A 20,810-nucleotide genomic window follows, 5' to 3' on the forward strand; every position below is an offset into this window, starting at 1 on the left:
ACTGTAATTAAAACACTGCCCTCACCACCAACACCAAACGAGAGTACCAAGTACTAGTGAGGAAGCAGAGCAGCTGGAAGAAACTCTCCCACATTGCTGATGGAAATGCAAAATGGCAGACACTCTGAAATCTGTTTGGCAGATTCTTATAAAGTTTAACATGTGCTTACAGTATAACCCTGCCATCCCACTCCTAGATATTTGCCCTAGAGAAATGAAAACTTGATGCTCGCAGAAAAACTTGTACATAAACGTTTATAGCAGATTCATAATCACCCAAAACTGGAAATGCATTAAATGCCCCTCGATGAGAGAATGGCGAAGTAAATTGTAATGCATTCATTCAATGAATCATACTCAGCAATAAAAAGGAACAAAGTATTGATATGATCAATGACATGGATGAAGCTCAAAGACATTTTGGTAAGTTTACAGTCTCAAAGGTTTCTGAAAGAAACAAGTCTCAAAGGTTACCTATGGTACAATTCCATTTATAAGATATTCTGGAAAAGGTAAAACTACAGAGATGATGAACTAATCAGTGGTTGCCAGAGGTTAGGTGTTGGAGACAGAGTTTCACTACAAACTGGTAACATGAGAGAATTTGGGGAGGTGGTGATGAAACTGTTCTGTATTGATTGGTGCTTGCACAGATCTATATATATTAAAGCTCAGAGAACTGTACACACACAAAAATTAATTTTACTCTTTGTAAATAAAAGAAAAAGATGATGTAAAAAATGCTGATCTTTGGATGCCTTTGGTAACAAAAAGAAAAAAGAGAAAAACAAAGTTTGGAACTGAGACAGGCTCCTTATTTTACAGTTGGAGAAACTTCAGCCAAAGAGTGAAAGTAACTTAATCAAGGTCAAAAGAGGTAACAAGCAACTACAGGAGTAGATTTTCTTTCTGGAAATATTTCTCATCCCTGTCCCTGACCCAGGCCCATTCTGGCAAGTCTATTAGTGTCTATTTTTCTTTAGGGTGCTGATCTTTGGATGCCTTTGGTAACAAAAAGAAAAAAGAGAAAAACAAAGTTTGGAACTGAGACAGGCTCCTTATTTTACAGATTGGAGCAAACTTCAGCCAAAGAGTGAAAGTAACTTAATGCTATAGGTCATAAAGAGGTAACATATGCATACTAACAGTGAGTAGGATTTGTCTGTGTCCCCACTGGAATATCATTTCTGCATTCCCACGTGTCCCTGGGAGGGACCCAGTGGGAGGCAACTCATTCATGGGGACAAGTCTATTCCCAGTGTCTATTTTTCGTTGTAGTGAATAAGTCTCACAAGATCTGATGGTTACAAAAAGGGGAGTTTCATCCAGGCGCAGTGGCTCATGCCTGTAATCCTAGCACTTTGGGAGGCTGAGGCGGGCGGATCACTTGAGGTTGGGAGTTCGAGACCAGCCTGACCAATATGGAGAAACCCCGTCTCTACTAAAAAATACAAAATTAGCCAGGCATGGTGGCACATGCCTGTAATCCCAGCTACTCTGGAGGCTGAGGCAGGAGAATTGCTTGAACCTGGGAGGCCAGGTGCAGTGTCTTGCACCTGTGATCCCGGCATCTTGGGAGGCTGAGGTGGGATGATAGCTTGAGCCCAGGAGTTCAAGATCAGCCTGGGAAACATAGTGAGAGCCTGTCTCTACCAAAAAAAAAAAAAAAAAAAAATTATTGTATTTATTTTTTTAATTAACGAGGCATGGTGGTGTTGGTTCCAGCTACTCAAGAGGCTGAAGTGGAAGGATCACTTAAACATGGGAGGTCGAGGTTGCAGTGAGCTGTGATTGCACCACTGCCCTCCAGTCTGGGTGACAGAATGAGGCTCTATTTCAAAAAAAAAAAATTGTTAAGGCCGGGTGTGGTGGCTCATGCCTGTAATCCCAGCACTCTGGGAGGCCAAGGCAGTTGGATCATCTGAGGTCAGGAGTGTGAGACCAGCCCAGACAACATGGCAAAACCCCATCTCTACTAAAAAAACAAAAATTAGCTGGGCGTGGTGGCTCACACCTCTAATCCCAGCACTTTGGGAGACCAAGGCGGGCAGATCACCTGAGGTCAGGAGTTCGAGATCAGCCTGGCCAACATGGTGAAACCCCATACAAAAGTTCACTGGGTGTAGTGGAGTGCACCTGTAATCCCAGCTACTCGGGAGGCTAAGACAGGAGAATCACTTGAACCCGGGAGGCAGAGGTTGCAGTGAGCTGAGACCTCGCCACTGCACTCCAGCCTGGGCAAAAACAGCAAAACTCTGTCTCAAAAAAAAAAAAAAAAAGTTAAATATTAATTTCTGGCACATAGTTCTCAACCAATAGTTGTTAGCTTTTATCATTGTGGTTACTACTACTACTATTTTAAGAAATGAATAGCCAAGCTTGTAATAAGTTGTAAAATGCTCCTCACGCTGTGCCCTTCTACTGCATCTCTTTCCCACTTTGCTGTTGAATTTTCAAGCCCTGGCACCTACAAACATGAATGTATGGATGTCACCAGAAAAAAAACAAGAGAAACACTGACCACTTCTCAGTTCTTGTTAGAGGAAAACCACAATGACATGCTAAATGTTGTGGCAGCAGGGTCAGATCTGGCCTGCACATGCTGGTTCTCACGGGATGAGTGAGAACTGAGCAATGTTTGCATCAATCCTTCACTGAAGGACAGGGGACGAGGGCCACGTCCAGGGTGATAAGAACATGGACCTAGGCTGCGGCTCTGGATCTGCCACTTGCCAACCCTGGCGCTTGAGGCATGTGGCTCAAGGTCATTTCAGTCTCACTTTCTTCTCTGTGAAAAATAACTACTCATTTACCACACTGAGAGATACATACCTTAGGGTTCCAGTGGGTCAAATGGCTGGAACAGCATGGCTGCAAAGGGAAAGGCACTTAACCACATTGTTTCCCTATATTTCATTTATATTATCATTCAAGTTCTTTGACTCTTTCCATGCAGTTCTATATCTCACTGTAGGAAGGAGCAGTGTATAGGGGGATACCCAGATCTGGTCCTGGAGCCAAACTTAGTGGGACGCTTGGTGCAGGGCAAATCCCTTTGTGTGCCCTGACTCTTCACACCAAAACCCCATTATCCAGGAACCACCTTGGGGGAAAGGGGAAGCTGTAGGTCCTAGAGCTAAAAGAATTAAGGATGAAATGTACCATAGGGACAGTGTATATAACGTAAACTATTATTTCCTGAGAAGCAGTTGTGCCAGGTACTGTATTTATTGGTAATTAGTGGTTACAACCCCCTATTGCATTTGGATAAATGGAGACCCCCATTGAGAGGCAGGTGATTTTCCTAAGATCCTAGAGCTTCCGAGATGGATTTCTTCTGCACACTACACTGTGCTGCAGGGAAGGGAACCCCATGCGAGCCATCCAGATTGCCCAGGTGACAGTGCTGGGGAGTCTTCAGGAGAACCACCAGGCAACTAAGCACTAACTAAGAATTCTTTCTTCCTTTCTCTTTTATTTAACAAATGTTTACTGGAACCTAGCAAGACCTCTAGACCCTAAAAGTACTCCATGGAACCTGACGCACAGTCCCTGATTCAGGAAGTTTGCACAGTAGTGGGAAAGACCACAAGCGAACCTGGGTTTCATGGAACCTGAAGCTTAAGCAATTTGGAGAGGCCTCTTTAGGAAAAGGAACACCAAATTAGAAACTGGGGCTTGGAGGGAGCACAGCAAATGAAGGGCCCTAAAGCTGAAGCCTTACAAGCATCGCTGCAATTCTGCTTTCTGGGAAACAAGCGAGTAGAACAGTGATGACAATAAAATGTAGTGTGGGCTGATGAGAGATCAGGAGAGTCACTTAGAAGAAATGCCTTCTAAGGTGAGGCCCACAGGATGGGCCAGGGAGTCCTGGGAGAGGGAATAATAGGGGCAGGATGCAGCCAAGAAAGAGGAGCTGGTGTGGTTTTCAGGGAGTGAGGACAGCATCCTTTTTTCCTTCCTTTCCTAGATCACGAGGCACCTGGGATGGTCCCAAAGTGCAGAGCCCTGAGCTGCCACACCCTAGAGGTTAACAGGAGCCTTTCCTCGGCAGGGCTATCACCTTTTCTTCAAGCTCCCTGGGACATCTCAGGCCCTAGGAAAAGGCTTCCATACCTGGTTCTCACGCTCCAGGAAGAACACCAACCTGCTTTGAGGTCCCTGGCCTTCGTTCCTGGTTAGCTTATATTTGCATTTGTAAGAACAAAATGAGCCAGAAAAGCTTCCTTTGTCAGAAGTTAACCCTGAGGTCTAACAGGCTCAGAGAAAGGGAAGACGGGGAGAGGCAGAGGGAGACAGATGTAGGGAAAAGACTAACCATAAATAGGAAATCCTTCAGTGCGGTAAAAGCTTCAGCGACATCTACCCTAACCCAAAGGTGGGGTAAAGTTTGTGCCCCTCAGAAAGCATTCGAAGCAAGGTGTCCGAGGGGCTGTAAGGCCCCTTAGGGAGCAGTGAGGGCTTTGTTTCCCTGTGTGCGGCACAGTGCCTTGCCTGTTGAATCCTGATGCCAATGCACTCTCCTCTTTACCTCCCCAGCCCCCAGGCCAAGTCGGCAGCTAAGAGTGGATGGAGGCCCTGATGTCTGAGCCTGTGTCCCTGTGCAGCCGGCCAGCTGGAGCAGAAGCCTTTGCCTGGCGGGGTGTAGGGGCTTCTTTGGAGACTCAGATTCCAGGGAATTATAAAACACACTCACCAGCGCATTTCACACATAAAGTGGGCAAGATTGGTCATGGGAGGGAAGCCTTGTCTAGGGGTCTGGAGAACCAGGCTGTCCTCTGGGATCTGATGCACTCGAGTCCTTTACTTTCTCTGAGTTCTAGTAGCCCCGTCTGTAAAATGGGAATAATACTTGCCCTGCACTGTGGTTGAGAAGAGGGGAGAAAGGAGGGACAGATATAAAAGCTCCCTAAAAAGTTCAAAGTATAGACCATCATTACCTCTGAAGCCTGCGCCAGGTGACTTGCTCATCAGCCTTCACTGCATTGCAGCAACTCTAAGGTCACCTGCACAGAGGACCTTAGCCATGTTTCATCTGGGGTTGGGAATGGACCTCCTCCCGCCCCCCAGGAAAGGGTCGGGGATGGCTCCCGCCATGCCACAACTCACATCAGAGATGAGGGCAACTTGGCATTTTAATGGGCAGAGGGAGAGAATCTGGAAGAGATGTTCTCTCTAGACATACCTAGCCCAGTGCGTGGCCTCCTCTTTATCACCTCATTGTCCTTATCTTGGCCCACACCTGCACCTGTGTCTCTTTCACTTGCACCACAGAGTCCTCATAGCCTTTTTTATAAGGAATAAGATGGGGAAAGGGAGAGGGAAATGGAGAGGGGTTCAGTTCTGCTCTGAGGGTTAACCCAAATAGATCATCCTTATCTCCAGCAAAGGACGAAAGGGCCCAGTGGGAGACGTTGCTCACTGCTCACCAAGAAGCCAGGCTCTCCTCTTCTTCCTGGGCACACTACAGGGCTGTGCTTCCCAGCCTCCCTGGCAATTATATGTGACCATGTGGCTAAGTCCTAGCCAATGGGATGCGAGTGACCTGGCCCATAACATCCTCCCAGACTTGCTCCCCAGTAATCTGTTCTCTTTCTGGATGGCTCCACTGGTGACAACCTTCAGGGTGACTCTGGAAGCCTGAGGACAGGGCTACCCCTTGGATTTGTTGACCTACCCAATACTGGTAGATGAGCATGAAATAAATGACTACTGTGTTTGAGCTTTTATGCATCTGGGGATCTATGTGTTAGAGCACTCAGCTTATGCTAATTCATACAGATCATGATAGCCCGTGGGTTTTGCCACTTCCAGGAAGCCCAGGTGATCTCTGCCTTCTTTCTACTGTCTTTATCTCTACCAAATGCTACCTTATAGTGCTATTTAGTCATTTCATGGGAATACTAACTAAAATTTAAACAAGGGGCTCACATCTTTCTTTTCAATTTTATGCCATGTCTAGCAAAGTTCTAGCCCCAAAGAGATGTTTAATTGTCATTGGATTAAATCTTTAGGTTCACCTCTCTGTGTATTTAGTAGGAAGTTCCTCCACCAGGAATGTCCATTCTTTTTCTCTACCTCTGAACTTCTAGCACCTTGTCCATGCCCATTCTCCACCTCTCTTTGTCCACGGGGACTTTCCTTACCACTTTAGGCCTCAGTGATCTATCTTTCCTTCCTTCAAAGTCACAGCACCTTATGGTCACTTGCCTGATGATTCATCAAGATAACTTCTACATTATTGTCTTAACAGTGTAACTATAACATAACTAATATATAACATATATGTACATATAACATAACTTACATATAACATAATTTACATATTATATAACACTAGTTGTGTTATATGTAAATATAACATAACTAATTCTGCAGTGTAACCATAACATAATGATGCATTTAAAAGATGGGCAGGGGAAGAGGAGAATAAAAGAAACTGGCAAGGAGATGCCAAGCAAGTAGGAAGAAAACTTGGAGAGTTCAGATGTCCTTGAAACTAGCAGAAGGGCTGAGCAGGTGACTCACGCTTGTAATCCCAGCACTTTAGGAGGCCGAGTTGGTTCGGATCACGAGGTCAGGAGATCAAGACCATCCTGGCCAACATGGTGAAACCCCATCTCTACTGAAAATACAAAAATTAGCTGGGCATGATGGCACTCGTCTGTAGTCTCAGCTACTTGGGAGGCTGAGGCAGGAGAATCACTTGAACCCAGGAGGTGGAGGTTGGAGTGAGCTGAGATGGTGCCATTGCATTCCAGCCTGGGCAACAGAGCAAGACTCTGTCTCAAAAAAAAAAAAAAAAAAAAAAGAAAGAAAAAGAAACTAGAAGGGAGCATTTCAAGGCAAGAGGGGAGACAGCATCATTTGCTGCAAAGAAAGTGGTCAAATAAGGTACAGACCACAAAAGTGAGTTTTAGCAGCATGGAAATGAGAGACGTTCCAATGAGCCCAATGATGTGGGCTGAGGAGGGAGTGGGTAGTAAGAAAATGGAGACTGAAAATAAAAAACACTTAACGAGGGAGAGAGAGAAGAGGGTTAGGTGGTAGTTGGGCAGAAATGTGAGGTGAGGAAGGGTTACAATTTTTTATTTTTTAAAGGGCTGAGACTTACTGAAGGAAAATAAGTGGTAGAGGGAGCGAGGGTGGAGAAGGGAAGTGAGAGGGGATCCCCAGAGCAGAGCCCCTGGGAAGCTGGGCTGGGTGGTGTCGTCAGAAGACAGGTGGAGGCCTGAGCCGAGCAACCTGCTTCCATGATACCTGGTGGGATGGAGGAATGACATTCTTTCTTCCTTCCTAAGCTGTTGTCAGGCTTGGGGGCAAACCCAGCTGATGGCTTCTGTGTTTTTCAGAAAAGCAACCCCAGCTATGTGCTGGGATGAAGAGAAGCAGCCTCTGAGCAGGCCCTGACCTGCTCCCATGGCCAGCACCTCCCATCCTGGAGGCGATGCCTGCAGTGGGGTTATATGACCACTTCCCACAACCCTCACCTCGGCTTCAGGAGCTGACCTGCAGCCTCGGGTTTGGGAAAATGCAAGGGTGGTCCCTGTGGTCTGTCTGAAGGCCCTTAGAATATCTTTATCTTCAAATTCTAGCTTCTTTCAAAACTAGACCACAAATCCTTTATCTCTATTTTTCCTGAACCTACCTTGGATTTAACTGTCAAATAGATGGCCTGTGGCTCTAATGCAGCGATAAGAACAGAATTCTTCACTTTGAGAAGCCAAATTGCTTAAAAAAGAAGTTGGGGGGCACAGTTTTGGCATACAGCCAGTGACTGCATTTGTCCTCCGCCTGGGAGAGGCATGTGGATAACGGCGGTGGTCCCATGCCGTGTCGTCTTCCTCTTGGCTTATCCTCCTAACTCGCTGTTGTCCTAGTGGCCATGTACTATGTGCAGGACACTTTCATAGACTGTGAACGGGTATTAGTCCGTTCATCCATAGAGCAGTCGTGGCCTCTTCTAATATCCACTTAAGAGCCAATGAAGCTTCCGGAGCGCAGGTAACCTAAGTCACACAGCTTGAATTAGACTGGACAGTGAGCCACCTTTCCACCGTCGCTGCACTCTGACCCTGGGTCAAACGGCCTCATGACCAACCCCCTCCACGCCTGTCCCCTTCTTCCCCAGGTCTGCTGCCTTTTCTGCTCCAGGGCCTTAGGAATTCTCCTGGGACTGTGGCTCCCCTCGCACTCGCCTTCCTCCCAGTTGCTTTCTGTTCTCCTGTTCTTGTGGGTCTCTGTTCTCCTGGCTCCGGGCCTCACGGCCGCCTCTTCCAACCTTGGCCTAGAAGTCTCTTGGGGCGGAGAAGAAAGGGGCTGCCGCCTGACCCCGACCTTGCGACCCTTCGTCGCCCGCTAAACCGGGATGGCAGGCGGACTCGCCAGACCCCTTTTTAGACCCAAGGCTCTCTTCGCCTTTCCATCCGGCGCCGGCCGGGGTGGGGCGACCTGAGGGACCCAGTAGCCGACGACAGAGAAACAAGACCAGGCAGGACGTAGAAGGGTCGCTTCCCCCAGGCTTGGTCCGGGGCTGAGCCGGACACCGCAGGGAGCCGAGACAGCGGAGGCGGCGAGAACCTCGGGAGCCACTGAGGCGAGCGCGTCAGTGTCCACCAGAGGGCGCTGTCGGCTCGCGGAGCGGGGCGCTGGCGGCCCGGGGCCCAGCGGTGCGGCCCAGCGTCAGAGCGCGCAGCGACTTTGTCACCGCAGGGTTGGAGGGTGGGTTGCAGAGGAGAGAAGAGACCCACCTATCCTCAAGGCACTATTTGGGCAAGGAGGAAGAGACCCACAAGAAGACTATTTGACACTCTTCTCATTTCAAATGTGTATAGAGCACAAAGTTGCATTTACCATGTCCAAGATACCGAGGAGTACCTAGATGAGTCATTCTGGGTCTCCAAATTTAAAGACCTTTAGGGAAGTGGCAGTATCAAAGACAGGTACCAAAGAACTGTACTACAGTATAGTAGGGGGAGGCAGGAACTCCAACAAGACGTGAGGATGAAGCGGTAGGAGAGTTGAGGGAGGAGTTACAGCTTCAGCTAGGGGATGAGGCCCGGTGCATGGAGAACTTGGGTCTTAAAGTGGCACAGCTTCGCCGCTTTCCAGCACATGTGTTGCAACAGAACCTGTGGATTTAAGCAGTTCTGGTTATACATTCTGTTACACCTAAATGCTTATCAGTGACAAAAGGCAATATTCCTTGCCCTTTAGCCCCAGCTTGTTGATCCTGAAAGGTAAATTAGAAGTAGAAACGGATTCACCAAATATCCAGAATGTGCTAGAGATGTATAACCTAGTCTGAACAATTAGATCAGTCATTCTGCTAATTGGTAAAATATCCACAGGGGAGCCCGGGAGACAGCTGTTACAGTTGGTTACAGGTACCATCAAATCATTCGCCGAAAATACCTCAATACTTCTGTTGGTGTTGGGAGAGGAGACGCAAAAATATAGAAGTTGAAGAACAACAAAGTCTTTCAGTCTTTTTGTTTTCAAGACTTTTATTACCAAACAACTTAAGGGAGAACTCTATCAATATCATAGTTCCCTTGAGAATTACATTATTATAGTATAGATTATTATTGAAAGAATTATTATATTGCATTGTGCTAAGGCTAGTTTAATTTGGAGCCAATAAATTAAAACAAATCTAGACCTTAGGTTTATAAAAATGTTGTTTCCAAGGAATTAAAATGTAATTGACATGATTATCATTAAATAGTGCCGCATTGGTTCCGGCAAGGCAATGTAGAAAGAACAGTCAATGTATAAGGTATAAGATTTGGGTCTCGACCTCTAGTTAGTGTTTTGGGTTTTTTTTTTCTTTCTTTCTTTTTTTGGCAAGTCAGTTAACTTCTCCAGGTCTCAGTTTCCTTATTTAACAGAGGAATTTAATAATAAAGAATATAGTCTGGGCGCAGTGTCTCATGCCTGTAATCCCAGCACTTTGGGAGGCTGAGGCAGGTGGATCACTTGAGGTCAGGAGTTTGACACCAGCCTGGCCAATATGGTGAAACCCTGTCTGTACTCAAAACATACAAAAATTAGCTGGGTGTGGTGGTGTGTGCCTATAATCTCAGTTACTCAGGTGGCTGAGGCAGGAAAACTGCTTGAATCAGGGAGGCTGAGGTTGTAGCAGCGAGACGAGATTGTGTGCCACTGCACTCCAGCCTGGGTGACAAAGCAAGACTCCATCTCAAAAAATAAAATCAACCAACCAACCAACCAAGTGATCTCTCAAATCCCACAGAGTATAACAAGTAAGTCTTCTCATTTCTGTTGGGCCCAAATGCCTCCTTTGTGCTGCTGTGGTTCTAAAGTGGATTTAAGGACCTGCACGTCCCATGACGTGTTAAGCACATAGAGGGAGGGGAAAGCAGCTTGAATGGCTGCTGGTTCTGATATTAGGCAGGATTCTCCACATCATCTGGAGTCTTCTGTATGCAGTAGCCCAGAGCAAAAGGGAGGGAGGATGGTCAAACAGTCTGACTCTTACTGTGATTATTGCTACCCTCAGTTCCTACAGTGCTTTCTGAGTGGGCTGATTATTTGTCATTTATTGTGTGCCACCTTGAATTATTTTTCTGCACCTGTCATTTGAGAAGAGTGTCTATGGCAGTCTTCAGTGCTATTCACCAAATATTCCATGCTCCTTGCTGGTACGGATGGTAGAACTTCCCAGACCCTGTGGTTGGGGAAGGCGGGATCACAAGACTGGTTCTAGCTAACAATTAGTGAGCAGAAGTGATGTTTAGCACTTCCAGATGGATTTTGCGAGTGGGGGCAGGTGGAGGACAGGGTTTGGCTCTGTTGCCTAGGCTGAAGTGCAGTGGCACAATCTTGACTCACTGCAGCCTCCTCAAGCAATTCTCCCACCTCAGCCTACCAGGTAGCAGGGATTACAGGTGCCCACCACCATGTTCAGCTATGGTTTATTTTATTTTATTTTATTTTATTTTGTAGAGATGAGGTTTTGCCAACCAGGCTGCTCTGGAACTCCTGGGCTCAAGGGATCATCCCTCCAGGGCCTCCCAAAATGCCGGGATTACAGGCATGAGCCACCAGGTAGACTATTTAATTGCCTGTGTAAGACCCTCCAGACATCCTTTTTCTCTCTGCCCATGACCAGCCATGTTCCAGATGGTGACTTTTTAGCCAGCCTGGATCCAGGAGTGAGAACGATGCTAATGGGAAGCAGAGCTCCCAGACAATCTGCCATGGACCTAGAGAGCATGCCTGAGAAGAAAGCTTTGTTCTTTTAAGGTGTTGGGATTTGGGGGGTGCTTATTACAGCAGCATGACCTAGCCAATCCTGACTAATAAAGGGCCATTGTGTGTTGTCATTTTTTGTTTCCCCAGTGCTCCAAATGACATGACACTTACAACTGACTGTTAAATAAAGGACTGACGAATTGATCTACCCATCTCCCCAGGTAGAGTAGAGATTATCCATATAGCTATTTATCCTCCCTGGAGCACCTGCCCTAGTGTCCTGGATATATAGCAAGTACTTAGTAAAGACCCTTGGATTGACATACGAACTTAAAAGTCCAAGACAGGGGCCTGGCGCAAGTGACTCACGCTTGTAATCCCAGAACTTTGGGAGGCTGATGCAGGAGGATCACTGGAGTCCAGGAGTTCAAGACCAGCTTGAGCAACATAGTGAGACCCCATCTCTACAAAAACAATCAAAAAAATTCAGCTGGGCATGGTGGCACATGCCTGTAGTCCCAGTCACTCAGAAGGCTGAGGTGGGAGAATTCCTTAAGTCTGGGAGGTCAAGGCTGCAGTGAACTGTGATTGTGTCACTGTACTCCAGCCTGGGCCACAGAGTGAGACTCTGTCTCTTAAAAAAAAAAAAACCCAAGACACAAGCCAACATCTGACCCACAGAAGATGGAGAATGTTATGCTATTCTCCAAATGGCGTCCTAGCGAGCAGGGATCATAGCCACAGGCCCTGAGGAAGAGAGGCACCAGGCCATCTCCTCCTGCATCCATCAGCAAGCTCGATGGGGCTGCCTCTGATCCCTCCACCTCTTTGCAGGTATTAAGTGAAGCTTTGCCTGAGTCACTGCAACAGAATACAGAGCAGAGATGGGGCCAAAATAAGACACGGCAGGGCAGACAAGAGCCTGCCACAGGAGCACAGGTGTGGGGCAGAGTTTGAAGTGGGGCTCAGGGTCGGGTGGGGAATAGGCTGGAGCAGGGCCAGCAGAGCTCTGGAAGGTTTCTGTGTCATTGTACTGCTGCGCATTCCATCCCATGGCCCAGGTGGTTGGATTCTGTTCAGCGGAGCATGTGTGGAATGTATGATAGACCCTGACCAGGCAGACCTTTGCAGAAGCCCATTAACATTCTATAAATGGCAACAACCAGCACAGCAACAGGGACATGAATATTAACGCGCTAGTCTAAGGTTCTGGCTCCCCCTTCCCCGCTTCCTCCAGCTGATCTAAACAGTATCCACAGACAGTTTCAATTTTGATTATACAGAGCGTAAATCATCTTCAGACTTGGATCTTCTCTTTCTCTAATACCCTGTTTTGAGGTGAGCTGTTTCTGGAGGAAAATTACAGAAGAGAAAAATATTTATCCATCACAAAATCGCCTTTATAAAGCATTAACACTCGTTATGCTACTTGCCCGCTGGAATGTTCCGTGTCTCTCCAGGAAAAAGTTGAGACCCATCTGCAGGCCCTCTGAGGTCTTAACTATCAGGTTCCTACTTACTTCATCTCCTGTTACTCACTGCCACAAGTGGGGCACACCTGGCCACTTACCTGAAGCGCCATGGCTTTCCTACCTGTATACTTTATACTCTTTGCAGCCAGTAGCCTTCCCTTTCCTCTTTGCTGCTGGAAGAACTCCTGTCGGAAAGCCTAGACTCGGCTCAAAGGATTCTGCTGGTTGATGCCTTCCCAGGCTCCCCAGGCAAAGGGGTGATCCTTCCTCTGTGCCACTCCCATCCTTAGATCTATTGCAACCCTGATTGCCCTGTCCTGGGCACATTTGTTGTTCTATTCTTTTCTCATAAGCCTTAATTTTGAAAGGAGAAAGGCTCCATTTTGGTCATCTTTGTTAAATTATTGTATCATTTTCTTCCTTCTCACAAAGATTATGAAATAACTAGGCCACAGTTGGAATCCAAAGGACATTTTACTCAATGTATATGCTAACCATTGTCTTATCCTTTGGGATTGGAGACAGGGGCCGAGGGTAGGATGAAGCTGGCAATAATTTCTGATTGGAATTTTACCTTCTAAGCCCCCTCCTTGGGCTTTTCTTTTCACATGAAACCTGGAGCAGGGGGTGGAGACCTGCCTCTCCTTCAGGAAAACTTAAGGGTTTTCCCTTAGACAAGCTCACATCTGGCAGCTCCATGATGCCCCTGGGGAATACACATTTTCATTTGGCCAAGTTTGAAAGTAGGAAGGCGAGAGATTTATTTAGAAATAAGGAGGTAATAAGGGCAGAAAACTAGCAGTGCTTGCACACAGACTACTAGCATTGTCCCTTTTTATGTAAACATTAATCCAATACAAAACATGTATTTTGTTTGACAAAGTCTTTTATTACCCCTACTCCGAAGGAGTTGCTGTAATGGAAAGGAGACAAGCATTGGCTGCCCCTGAGAATTGCAGTCTGGTGATTTACACAGAGTAACAGTCTGCTGAGAGGCAGAGGCTGCCTTCCCATAACCTCACCCAAGATGCTAGGAAATGGTGCTGGAAGTTTGTAGGTTATTTGTTTTAAGATAGTCACTGAGATGGTAACAGACCCTATTTAATATATTTGGGGGCTGGGCATGGTGGCTCCTGCCTGTACAGGACTTACCCAAAGCAAGTAGTGAGAAGGTATGAAGCACCAATTAGTCAAGGATCCCTAACTCCATGAAATCCTTGACTTTCCAGACTTCCCAACAGGATCAGGACTAGGGTGAGGTGAGTGACGCACTCGGCTCAGGTACAAAATTTAACGGGTGCCAATAAACTCAGTAGTATAAATATTTTAGTGCAATATTTAAAATTTAAAATTTAAATTTTAATGTTTTTAAAATTTAAAATGTGGATATTGTGTCCATTCTGGATTCTCACATTTTTATTTTTTAAAAATTGTACTAAAATCTTTATCTTGATTACGTTTATTGGTACCCTTTACATTTTGCCTCTGAAAAGTATCTCACTTATCTCACTTTGGTGCTGGCTCTGCTTCCCAAATGCGTTTTCAGAAGATCAAGCCATATTTGCCACTGCCTTCCATCACATGCCCTGGAAAGGGGGAAAGAGGCTTCATGAGAATAGCAGGGTGGAAGGAAGAAGCAAAAGGGAAAAAAGTAATAATCAAAGAAATAAAAATTAAACAGCAGTGAGATACCCCTGCTTGTGCTTTGTCAAATGGACATATTTTAAGACATCCTACCTCCAGCTGGGGGAGTGGCAGGGTAAGACAACCATTGAAATCCTGGCTCTTTACATCGGAGCTACCTAGATCGTACGGAAGACTGAATCTTAGCACCATCTCTACCCAGCTGCCCTGTTCAACAGGGCAGGCTGCGAGAAATTACTGTATTAGGAAGCTCCAGAGCGGTTGCAGGCAGACTTTGCCTGTTCTTAGGAGATGGCCGTGGGACTTTTCTGATCATTTTTGGGACCTGTTTGCTGCACTTGATATCCTGTTTTTCCAGAGGACTGCCTCCTTCCTCGCGTTTAAGCCTTTTTAAGCTTTTAAGCCACAGGCAATGATAACCTTTATCCACTGAGGAAAAAGTGATCGGGAGGCGCGTTTTAAATTTTGGTTTACACTAACCAGACCCGCCAGATGAACACTCAGCTTACCACAATACCTACAAATTCCCAGACTTGACTTGGCAGAAGGGCGAGGGCGGAGGTTTTCTTTCCCCACTTGCATAACCCCCAGCTCCCCGGCTGCGGAGCCGACCTCTTACCCGCCGCCGTCTTCGCGGGTGTCCCAGCCGGGCCGCGCCCCGGGGCCCCGCGCTCCCGGCCCTGCCCTCCCAGGTTCCCAGTCTTGGGCGCGGGGCAGTCCCTCACCGGCCGCCAGCCCCGTCCCGGCTCCCCGCCGAGGAAATTCTTCCCCAGCAGCCCAGGGCTCGCCTCACGTGACCAGCCGCAGCGGCGGCTTCCAGCGAGAGTTTAAAGGTTACGGAGGAAATTAGCATGGACACAGCCACTCACTCCTCAGAGGGCGCGCCCCGTTTTCCTGCAGCCCGGACGGCGGCTGTCAGCGCGCTGATCAGAGCCGAAGTCCCCCAGAGGGGCACCGATAAGGCCCAGAGCAAATAGGAACAGTCACTTTGCAAAAAATAGAACACAAACCAAGCCGGGGCTCTACCGAGTTTTCGCTTGTCAACAAGTTCTTGCAGCCTGCGAAGTCCAGGACAGATCCCAAAGGGGAGAATGTCCCCAAAGAAAGGCAGGAGAGAAGAATAGAGTTTAAAACCTTACCCGAGCCATGCTTGTCCCTCCCTCTCCCCCCTCCCCCACCACCGTGGATCACAGCGTCCCGGGACAGAGTGACAGATGGGCCAGAACTCCGCAAGCTGCTCCTGCCAGCCGCCGCCCGAGTGGCGGTGGTCAGGGCGAGGGTCCCGAGGCCTCTGGGGCAACAGGGCTCCCTCCACTCCCCCATCCCCGGCTCTAAAAGACAGTGTTGACCGCAGGGTCCCCGAGAGATGCGCGGCCCGGCGGGGCCCATCCGTGGCCATCCACGGCCCCCGGCACGCGCACCCAGCCCAGCGCCGCCGCTCCCGCGGGTCCCGCGCGGGGTCCTCCCCAGGCTCCCCCGCCCGCCGCCGCGACCCCGGGCAGCCTCGCCCGCTCTCCACGGTTCTCTCTTCGGCTCACTTTTTCCGTATTGCTCCCCCAACCGGCAAAACTTTCTATTTCCCCAAACACTGCCGTGCGCGCGCGCGCGTGCACACACACTCACACACACTCACACACACTGACGTCTTTTGCGCATTTCCTGCATTAGAGGGAGGGAGACTCGCTCGCACACCGACCGAGGGAGAGGAGACCGCGGGGGAGCGCGGGCTGGCGGGCGGCGAGCGAGCGGCAGCCGAGAGCGGGGACGCGGGGAGCGCGGCGGGCGGGCGCCGGCGCCCAGGAGGTGGGGCCGCGCTGAGTCGCAGTCCCGGCCCCGCCGCCGCGCTGCGCACCGCCGGGTGCTGGCCTGCGCCCCCGAGCCGGATCGGCGGCCGCCCGGACTCCGAGCCCGCGCGGATGTGAGATTCCGGGCTCCTGGCGCCTCCCGATCGCCGACTCCGGCGCGGCGCTGCTTCGCCCAGGAGGCGGCGGCCCCGGCTGGTCGTGGGGCTTGTGGATTTTTAAAAATTTGGCTCCGAGGAGGACCATTTCCTCTCGACATGCATCCCTCCGGATAAACTGAACATCCCTCCGTCCACCCCCCGCCCCGCGCGGCCAGAGGCAGGCGCTGAGTGTGCGAAGAGGATCCGGGTTGAAATCTGCGCCCCCGGTTCTCGTCCCCGCCCCGTCCCACCGCCCCATCCCCCTCCCGGAGTCGAAATTTCCCGGGATTATGTTTCGGAAAGGTAGGTAAGCGCCGGGCGCGGCGCCCGCTTTCCCGCAGCCCGGAGTCGGAGAGCCAGCGAGGCGGCAAGGCAGCCCCTGCGGCTTGCAGCGGAGCCGACAGCTCGTCTTCTCTTCTGGAGGTGCAGCTGGTGGTCGCGGGGAGAGACTTGCTCCAAACACGGACATCCCCCAGCTCTCCCCCCTCCCTGTTTTCCGTTAGGAACCCGGCGAGGAAATACATGCACTGGCTGAGACTCGCCCGCGCCAGGGCGCAACGCCACAAGGTGTAGGGAGTGTGTGGGGTGGGGCGAAAGGGGACCCAAGAGTCCCTGTGGCTCGGAGTGCCGGGCCGTCGGTTCTTCATTCCTGCCCTCGGGGCAGACGGAGTGACCCCGGCCCCCACTCCCCGCCCCGACCATGGTAGTGTTCAATGGCCTTCTTAAGATCAAAATCTGCGAGGCCGTGAGCTTGAAGCCCACAGCCTGGTCGCTGCGCCATGCGGTGGGACCCCGGCCGCAGACTTTCCTTCTCGACCCCTACATTGCTCTCAATGTGGACGACTCGCGCATTGGCCAAACGGCCACCAAGCAGAAGACCAACAGCCCGGCCTGGCACGACGAGTTCGTCACCGATGTGTGCAACGGGCGCAAGATCGAGCTGGCTGTCTTTCACGATGCCCCCATAGGCTACGACGACTTCGTGGCCAACTGCACCATCCAGTTTGAGGAGCTGCTGCAGAACGGGAGCCGCCACTTCGAGGACTGGGTGAGTCCGGCGCCTCCACGTCGGTCCGGGAACCCGGTTGTGGGGTCCCGGGGAAAGACTCGCTGGCCTTGATCGTAGGGGTCCGGGACTTATTGACGACTGGGGTGTGTGTGTGTGTGTCTGTAAATCTCAGTTTCCTTGAGGAGGTACACTTCACTTCATAGTTGGGGAGAAACAGGCACTGGCGAGGAAGATGAGACTTGGAAAGAGGATGTGGCCCTCTGCCCCCTCCGTGCCCTCCAGATGGTGGGTGCTGCGGGAGGTTTGCAAACTGGGAGAGCCTGGGCCGCCGGTGCTGAAGGTTGGCCGAGGACCCGGCTTTTTTCCGCAGGCGCGTGGTGGGCTGGCTGTGTGTGATTGTGTGTGGGTGGGTCCCTCCGTCCTTGGAAAGGCACGTGGAGCCTTTGACTGAAGGCTTCGTGCACGTCCTGGCTTTGTCCTGCTTAGCCGAGCGAGGAGTTGCTTTATTTTTCCCTCCGAGAGGGAGCTGGCTTGTTTCTGTTCTCCTGCATGGTGGTTAGCTCATCTTCTGACATACGAGTAGAAAAAATGTGTTCTCCTCCAGGATGTCTCCTCTACGGTCCCAGAAACATCAGTCGGGCTTGTTTTGTCCAATTCATTGCCCATCCATGCAGAATGAATGTTGCATTTTAAGAAGGGTTCTGCCTGTGGGTAATTGGAAGTCAGCGCTTTGAATCTTATTTAAAGTTATATTGTTTCTCTGTTTTGATTGTTAAGATACTGTGCAATAAAAGACGATTTCTAAGCCTGAGATTGAGTTGTTAATTGATTTCATTGTGAAACTATTAAGGATTCGGAAATAGGTCTTGTCTCAATCTACTATAAACCAAATGCATCCAACCTTGGCACTTGGACAAGCGAAGAGAAGGAAACCTTCGTTTTGCTTTTTGTATTTGTTTTTGGGTTTTTTTTTGTTTTCTTTTGCTCTTCTTGGAAGGAAGGTATTAATTTAGGACATGGATTTTTGTGTTTTCAGGTTTGTTACATGTTTCCACCAAGAGCAAGTGCAAGCGTTCCTCTGGAGGTATATGCTTTCGGGGTTCTTTGGTCTACAGAAAAAGTGAGAGAGCTATCTAAGCCTCAAAAGTGGTGTAGAGCAATTGCTTTCTGTTGAAAACCAGATAACTTCATGAATGTCCTAGAGGTCAGAGGTTGCACATGAATCACCTTGGCATATCACCTTACATATTTTTTTCAAGGACACGGAGTTTTAGGGAAAAATAGGAGAGAGCCTGTTGTTTTTATGCTCATGGCTGTGATGTAGTCTGCCTGAAACCATGGTTACGGTTTCACAGGAAAGCTCCAACAAGCCACATGCGTAGAACTCTAGATTTGTGGTTTGCACTTTGGAAAGCAGGCAAACCTTTATGGAATCCTGAGAACTCCATGCCATTCTATTCTACTTCACAGATGTCCCTCATCTCTGCTTCCCTCAGCCCCCACAACAGAGCTCCCACTCATTCCCCATTTCCTTTCCATGCATGGCCTTTGGGCTCTCTCCTCATGGAGGCAGTGCATATGAGAGGGGGAGTGGAAGGGCTAACTCATTTCAGAGGCAAACCTTGACACTGAAAACCTGTGATTTTGGAGTTGTTGTTTTTGGACAGGAAGGGGACGGAAAAAAGTTGACGCTGGTAGCTAGGAGATGGGGGCCTTTTGCAGTGTATGCAGTTGAGGGGCTTTGACAGTGGGGCAGAGAGCAGGGACAAGGAGCAGCAGGTCTGCATTTATCCATAGAACAGATGTCGGTTGGAGGGAGAGTGTGTTTGTATCTCTGGTGATGTTTTGCTGGGGCACACCACAAACTCTGGGAGCTTCAGGACACTGTCCCCACCTTCATCACTCCTAGTGAAGCATGTAGTGGGAACTTGTTTGGTGATCATCCTCTAAGGTTCTCAAATTCATGTTGGATTTTGGCCCTAGACCAGATCATTTAGTGCACAGGCAAGTTTTACAGATGAGGACATTGAGTTCCAGAAAAGTTAATTGGGGACCGAGGGTCACGTGACAAGCAAAGGTGGGTTGGAAGTAGGACCCTCACCTCCTGTTGCCCATGGCTTGTCTGATGGGGAGCCGAGCCTGTCCATCTGGCCTCCCAGCCTGTTCTCCCTGCAGATCCATGAGCTGTGTCCCCGACATTTTTATTGTGCTTGATAACTTCATCTCTTTTGCCTTATAGCAAGTGTGAATTAGGTATGGCAGGTGTTGGACAAACTAAAAAACTTGAGATAGAGAAGCCCAAAGTCTCAAGGGTGAATCAAGTGGTGGAGCAGGTACAGAATGCCCATCTGTTTTCACCAGAGGATGCTGTGGCCACTCTGGTTCTTCCAGGCTGAAGGTGGGGACTCACTGGTAGGGGTAACTGGCCCTTGGAAATGGAGACAAGTTGCAACTGGGCTAAGTTCACCTTTCCCAGTCTTAACATTCAGGGTAAACCCACGGGTTCATAGCTTTGGGTAGAATTCCCTGGGCTCAGGTCTCTGCACTCCTTACCTGGCAGGAATGAAGAGACACACCCTTCTCAGGTGTGGCTAAGAGATCTGGCCTGAAGTAAGGGGGTGTGGACAGCATGAAGCAGCCGCTTCTCTCATTGCTGCGGAACATCGAATTCAACTGCACTTTGAATTCACTTGTATTCCTGGAGTTCCTGTTTTGTGCTCATGTCTAACCAGGGAAGCTTCGTACTGTGGGCAATCCAGAGGAAAATGAGGCCCTGGGTTACTCTCAGGGGGCTTCCATTTCACTAAGGAATTGACACCAAGTATCCACATATACATCAAGCTTGTCTAACCCATGGCCTGTGGGCCGCATGTGGCCCAGGATGGCTTTGAATGCAGCCCAACACAAATTTGTAAACATTCTTAAAACATTATAAGTTTTTTTGCATTTTTTTTTTTTAGCTTATCAGCTATCATTAGTGTTAGTATATTTTATGTGTGGCCCAAGACAATTCTTCCATTGTGGCCCAGGGAGGCCAAAAGTTGGACACCCTGATATAGACACTAAACTAACAATTAGGTTCCACACAGGTGGTACCATTAGTATGTTAAGAATTTAAAAAGGGAGTGTGAGCTAGGCACTGTGGCTCACGCCTGCAGTCCCCACTACTCGGGAGACTGAGCTGGGAGGACTGTTTGAGCCCAGGAGTTCAAGATCAGCCTGGGCAATATAGTAAGACTCTATAGCTAAAAAAAAAACTTTAAAAATTAGCCAAGTCTGGACCTGTGGTGTGGTATGTGCCTGTAGTCACAGCTACTCAGGAGGCCGAGGTGGGAGGATTACTTGAGCCCAGGAGTTCAAGGCTGCAGTGAGCTATGATCTGACCATCAGGCTACTGCATTCCAGCCTGGGTGACAGAGTGATACCCTGTCTCCAAAAAAAAAAAAAAAAAAAAAAAGGTAGGGAGAACTGGAAGAATCCAGGAGGGCTTTTGGAAGGAGGCATGAGTTGGGTGTGAAACAGTAGG

At 49.0% G+C, this 20,810-nt stretch overlaps 2 protein-coding genes across 3 annotated transcripts in view; one reads left to right on the top strand and one right to left on the bottom strand.

Moving 5' to 3' along the window:
• Positions 1 to 13,555: 13,555 nt before the first annotated feature.
• Positions 13,556 to 17,034, bottom strand: LOC110741130 (acyl transferase 8). The gene is made up of 2 exons (XM_021925251.2): positions 14,855 to 17,034; positions 13,556 to 14,275 (listed from the first exon to the last, which is right to left on the bottom strand). The coding sequence occupies exon 1, from the start codon at positions 16,920 to 16,922 to the stop codon at positions 15,963 to 15,965; it is 960 nt and encodes a 319-aa protein (XP_021780943.1). The 5' UTR covers positions 16,923 to 17,034; the 3' UTR covers positions 13,556 to 14,275; positions 14,855 to 15,962.
• PRKCE (protein kinase C epsilon) overlaps positions 16,189 to 20,810 on the top strand; it is a 539,251-nt gene continuing 534,629 nt past the window's right edge. For both annotated transcript variants that reach the window (XM_017947484.3, XM_009184138.4), the window contains exon 1: positions 16,189 to 17,323. In XM_017947484.3, coding sequence (XP_017802973.1) covers positions 16,976 to 17,323 — 348 coding nt within the window. In that variant the 5' untranslated portion in view covers positions 16,189 to 16,975. The remainder of the gene's footprint in view (positions 17,324 to 20,810) is intronic.

Source organism: Papio anubis, chromosome 14, assembly GCF_008728515.1.
Source record: "Papio anubis isolate 15944 chromosome 14, Panubis1.0, whole genome shotgun sequence".
Classification (NCBI taxonomy): Eukaryota; Metazoa; Chordata; class Mammalia; order Primates; family Cercopithecidae; genus Papio; species Papio anubis.

Coding starts and splice junctions, on each gene's coding strand:
- LOC110741130 (XM_021925251.2), bottom strand. CDS start 16,922: ATGAAGAACCGACGGCCCGGCACTCCGAGCCACAGGGACTCTTGGGTC.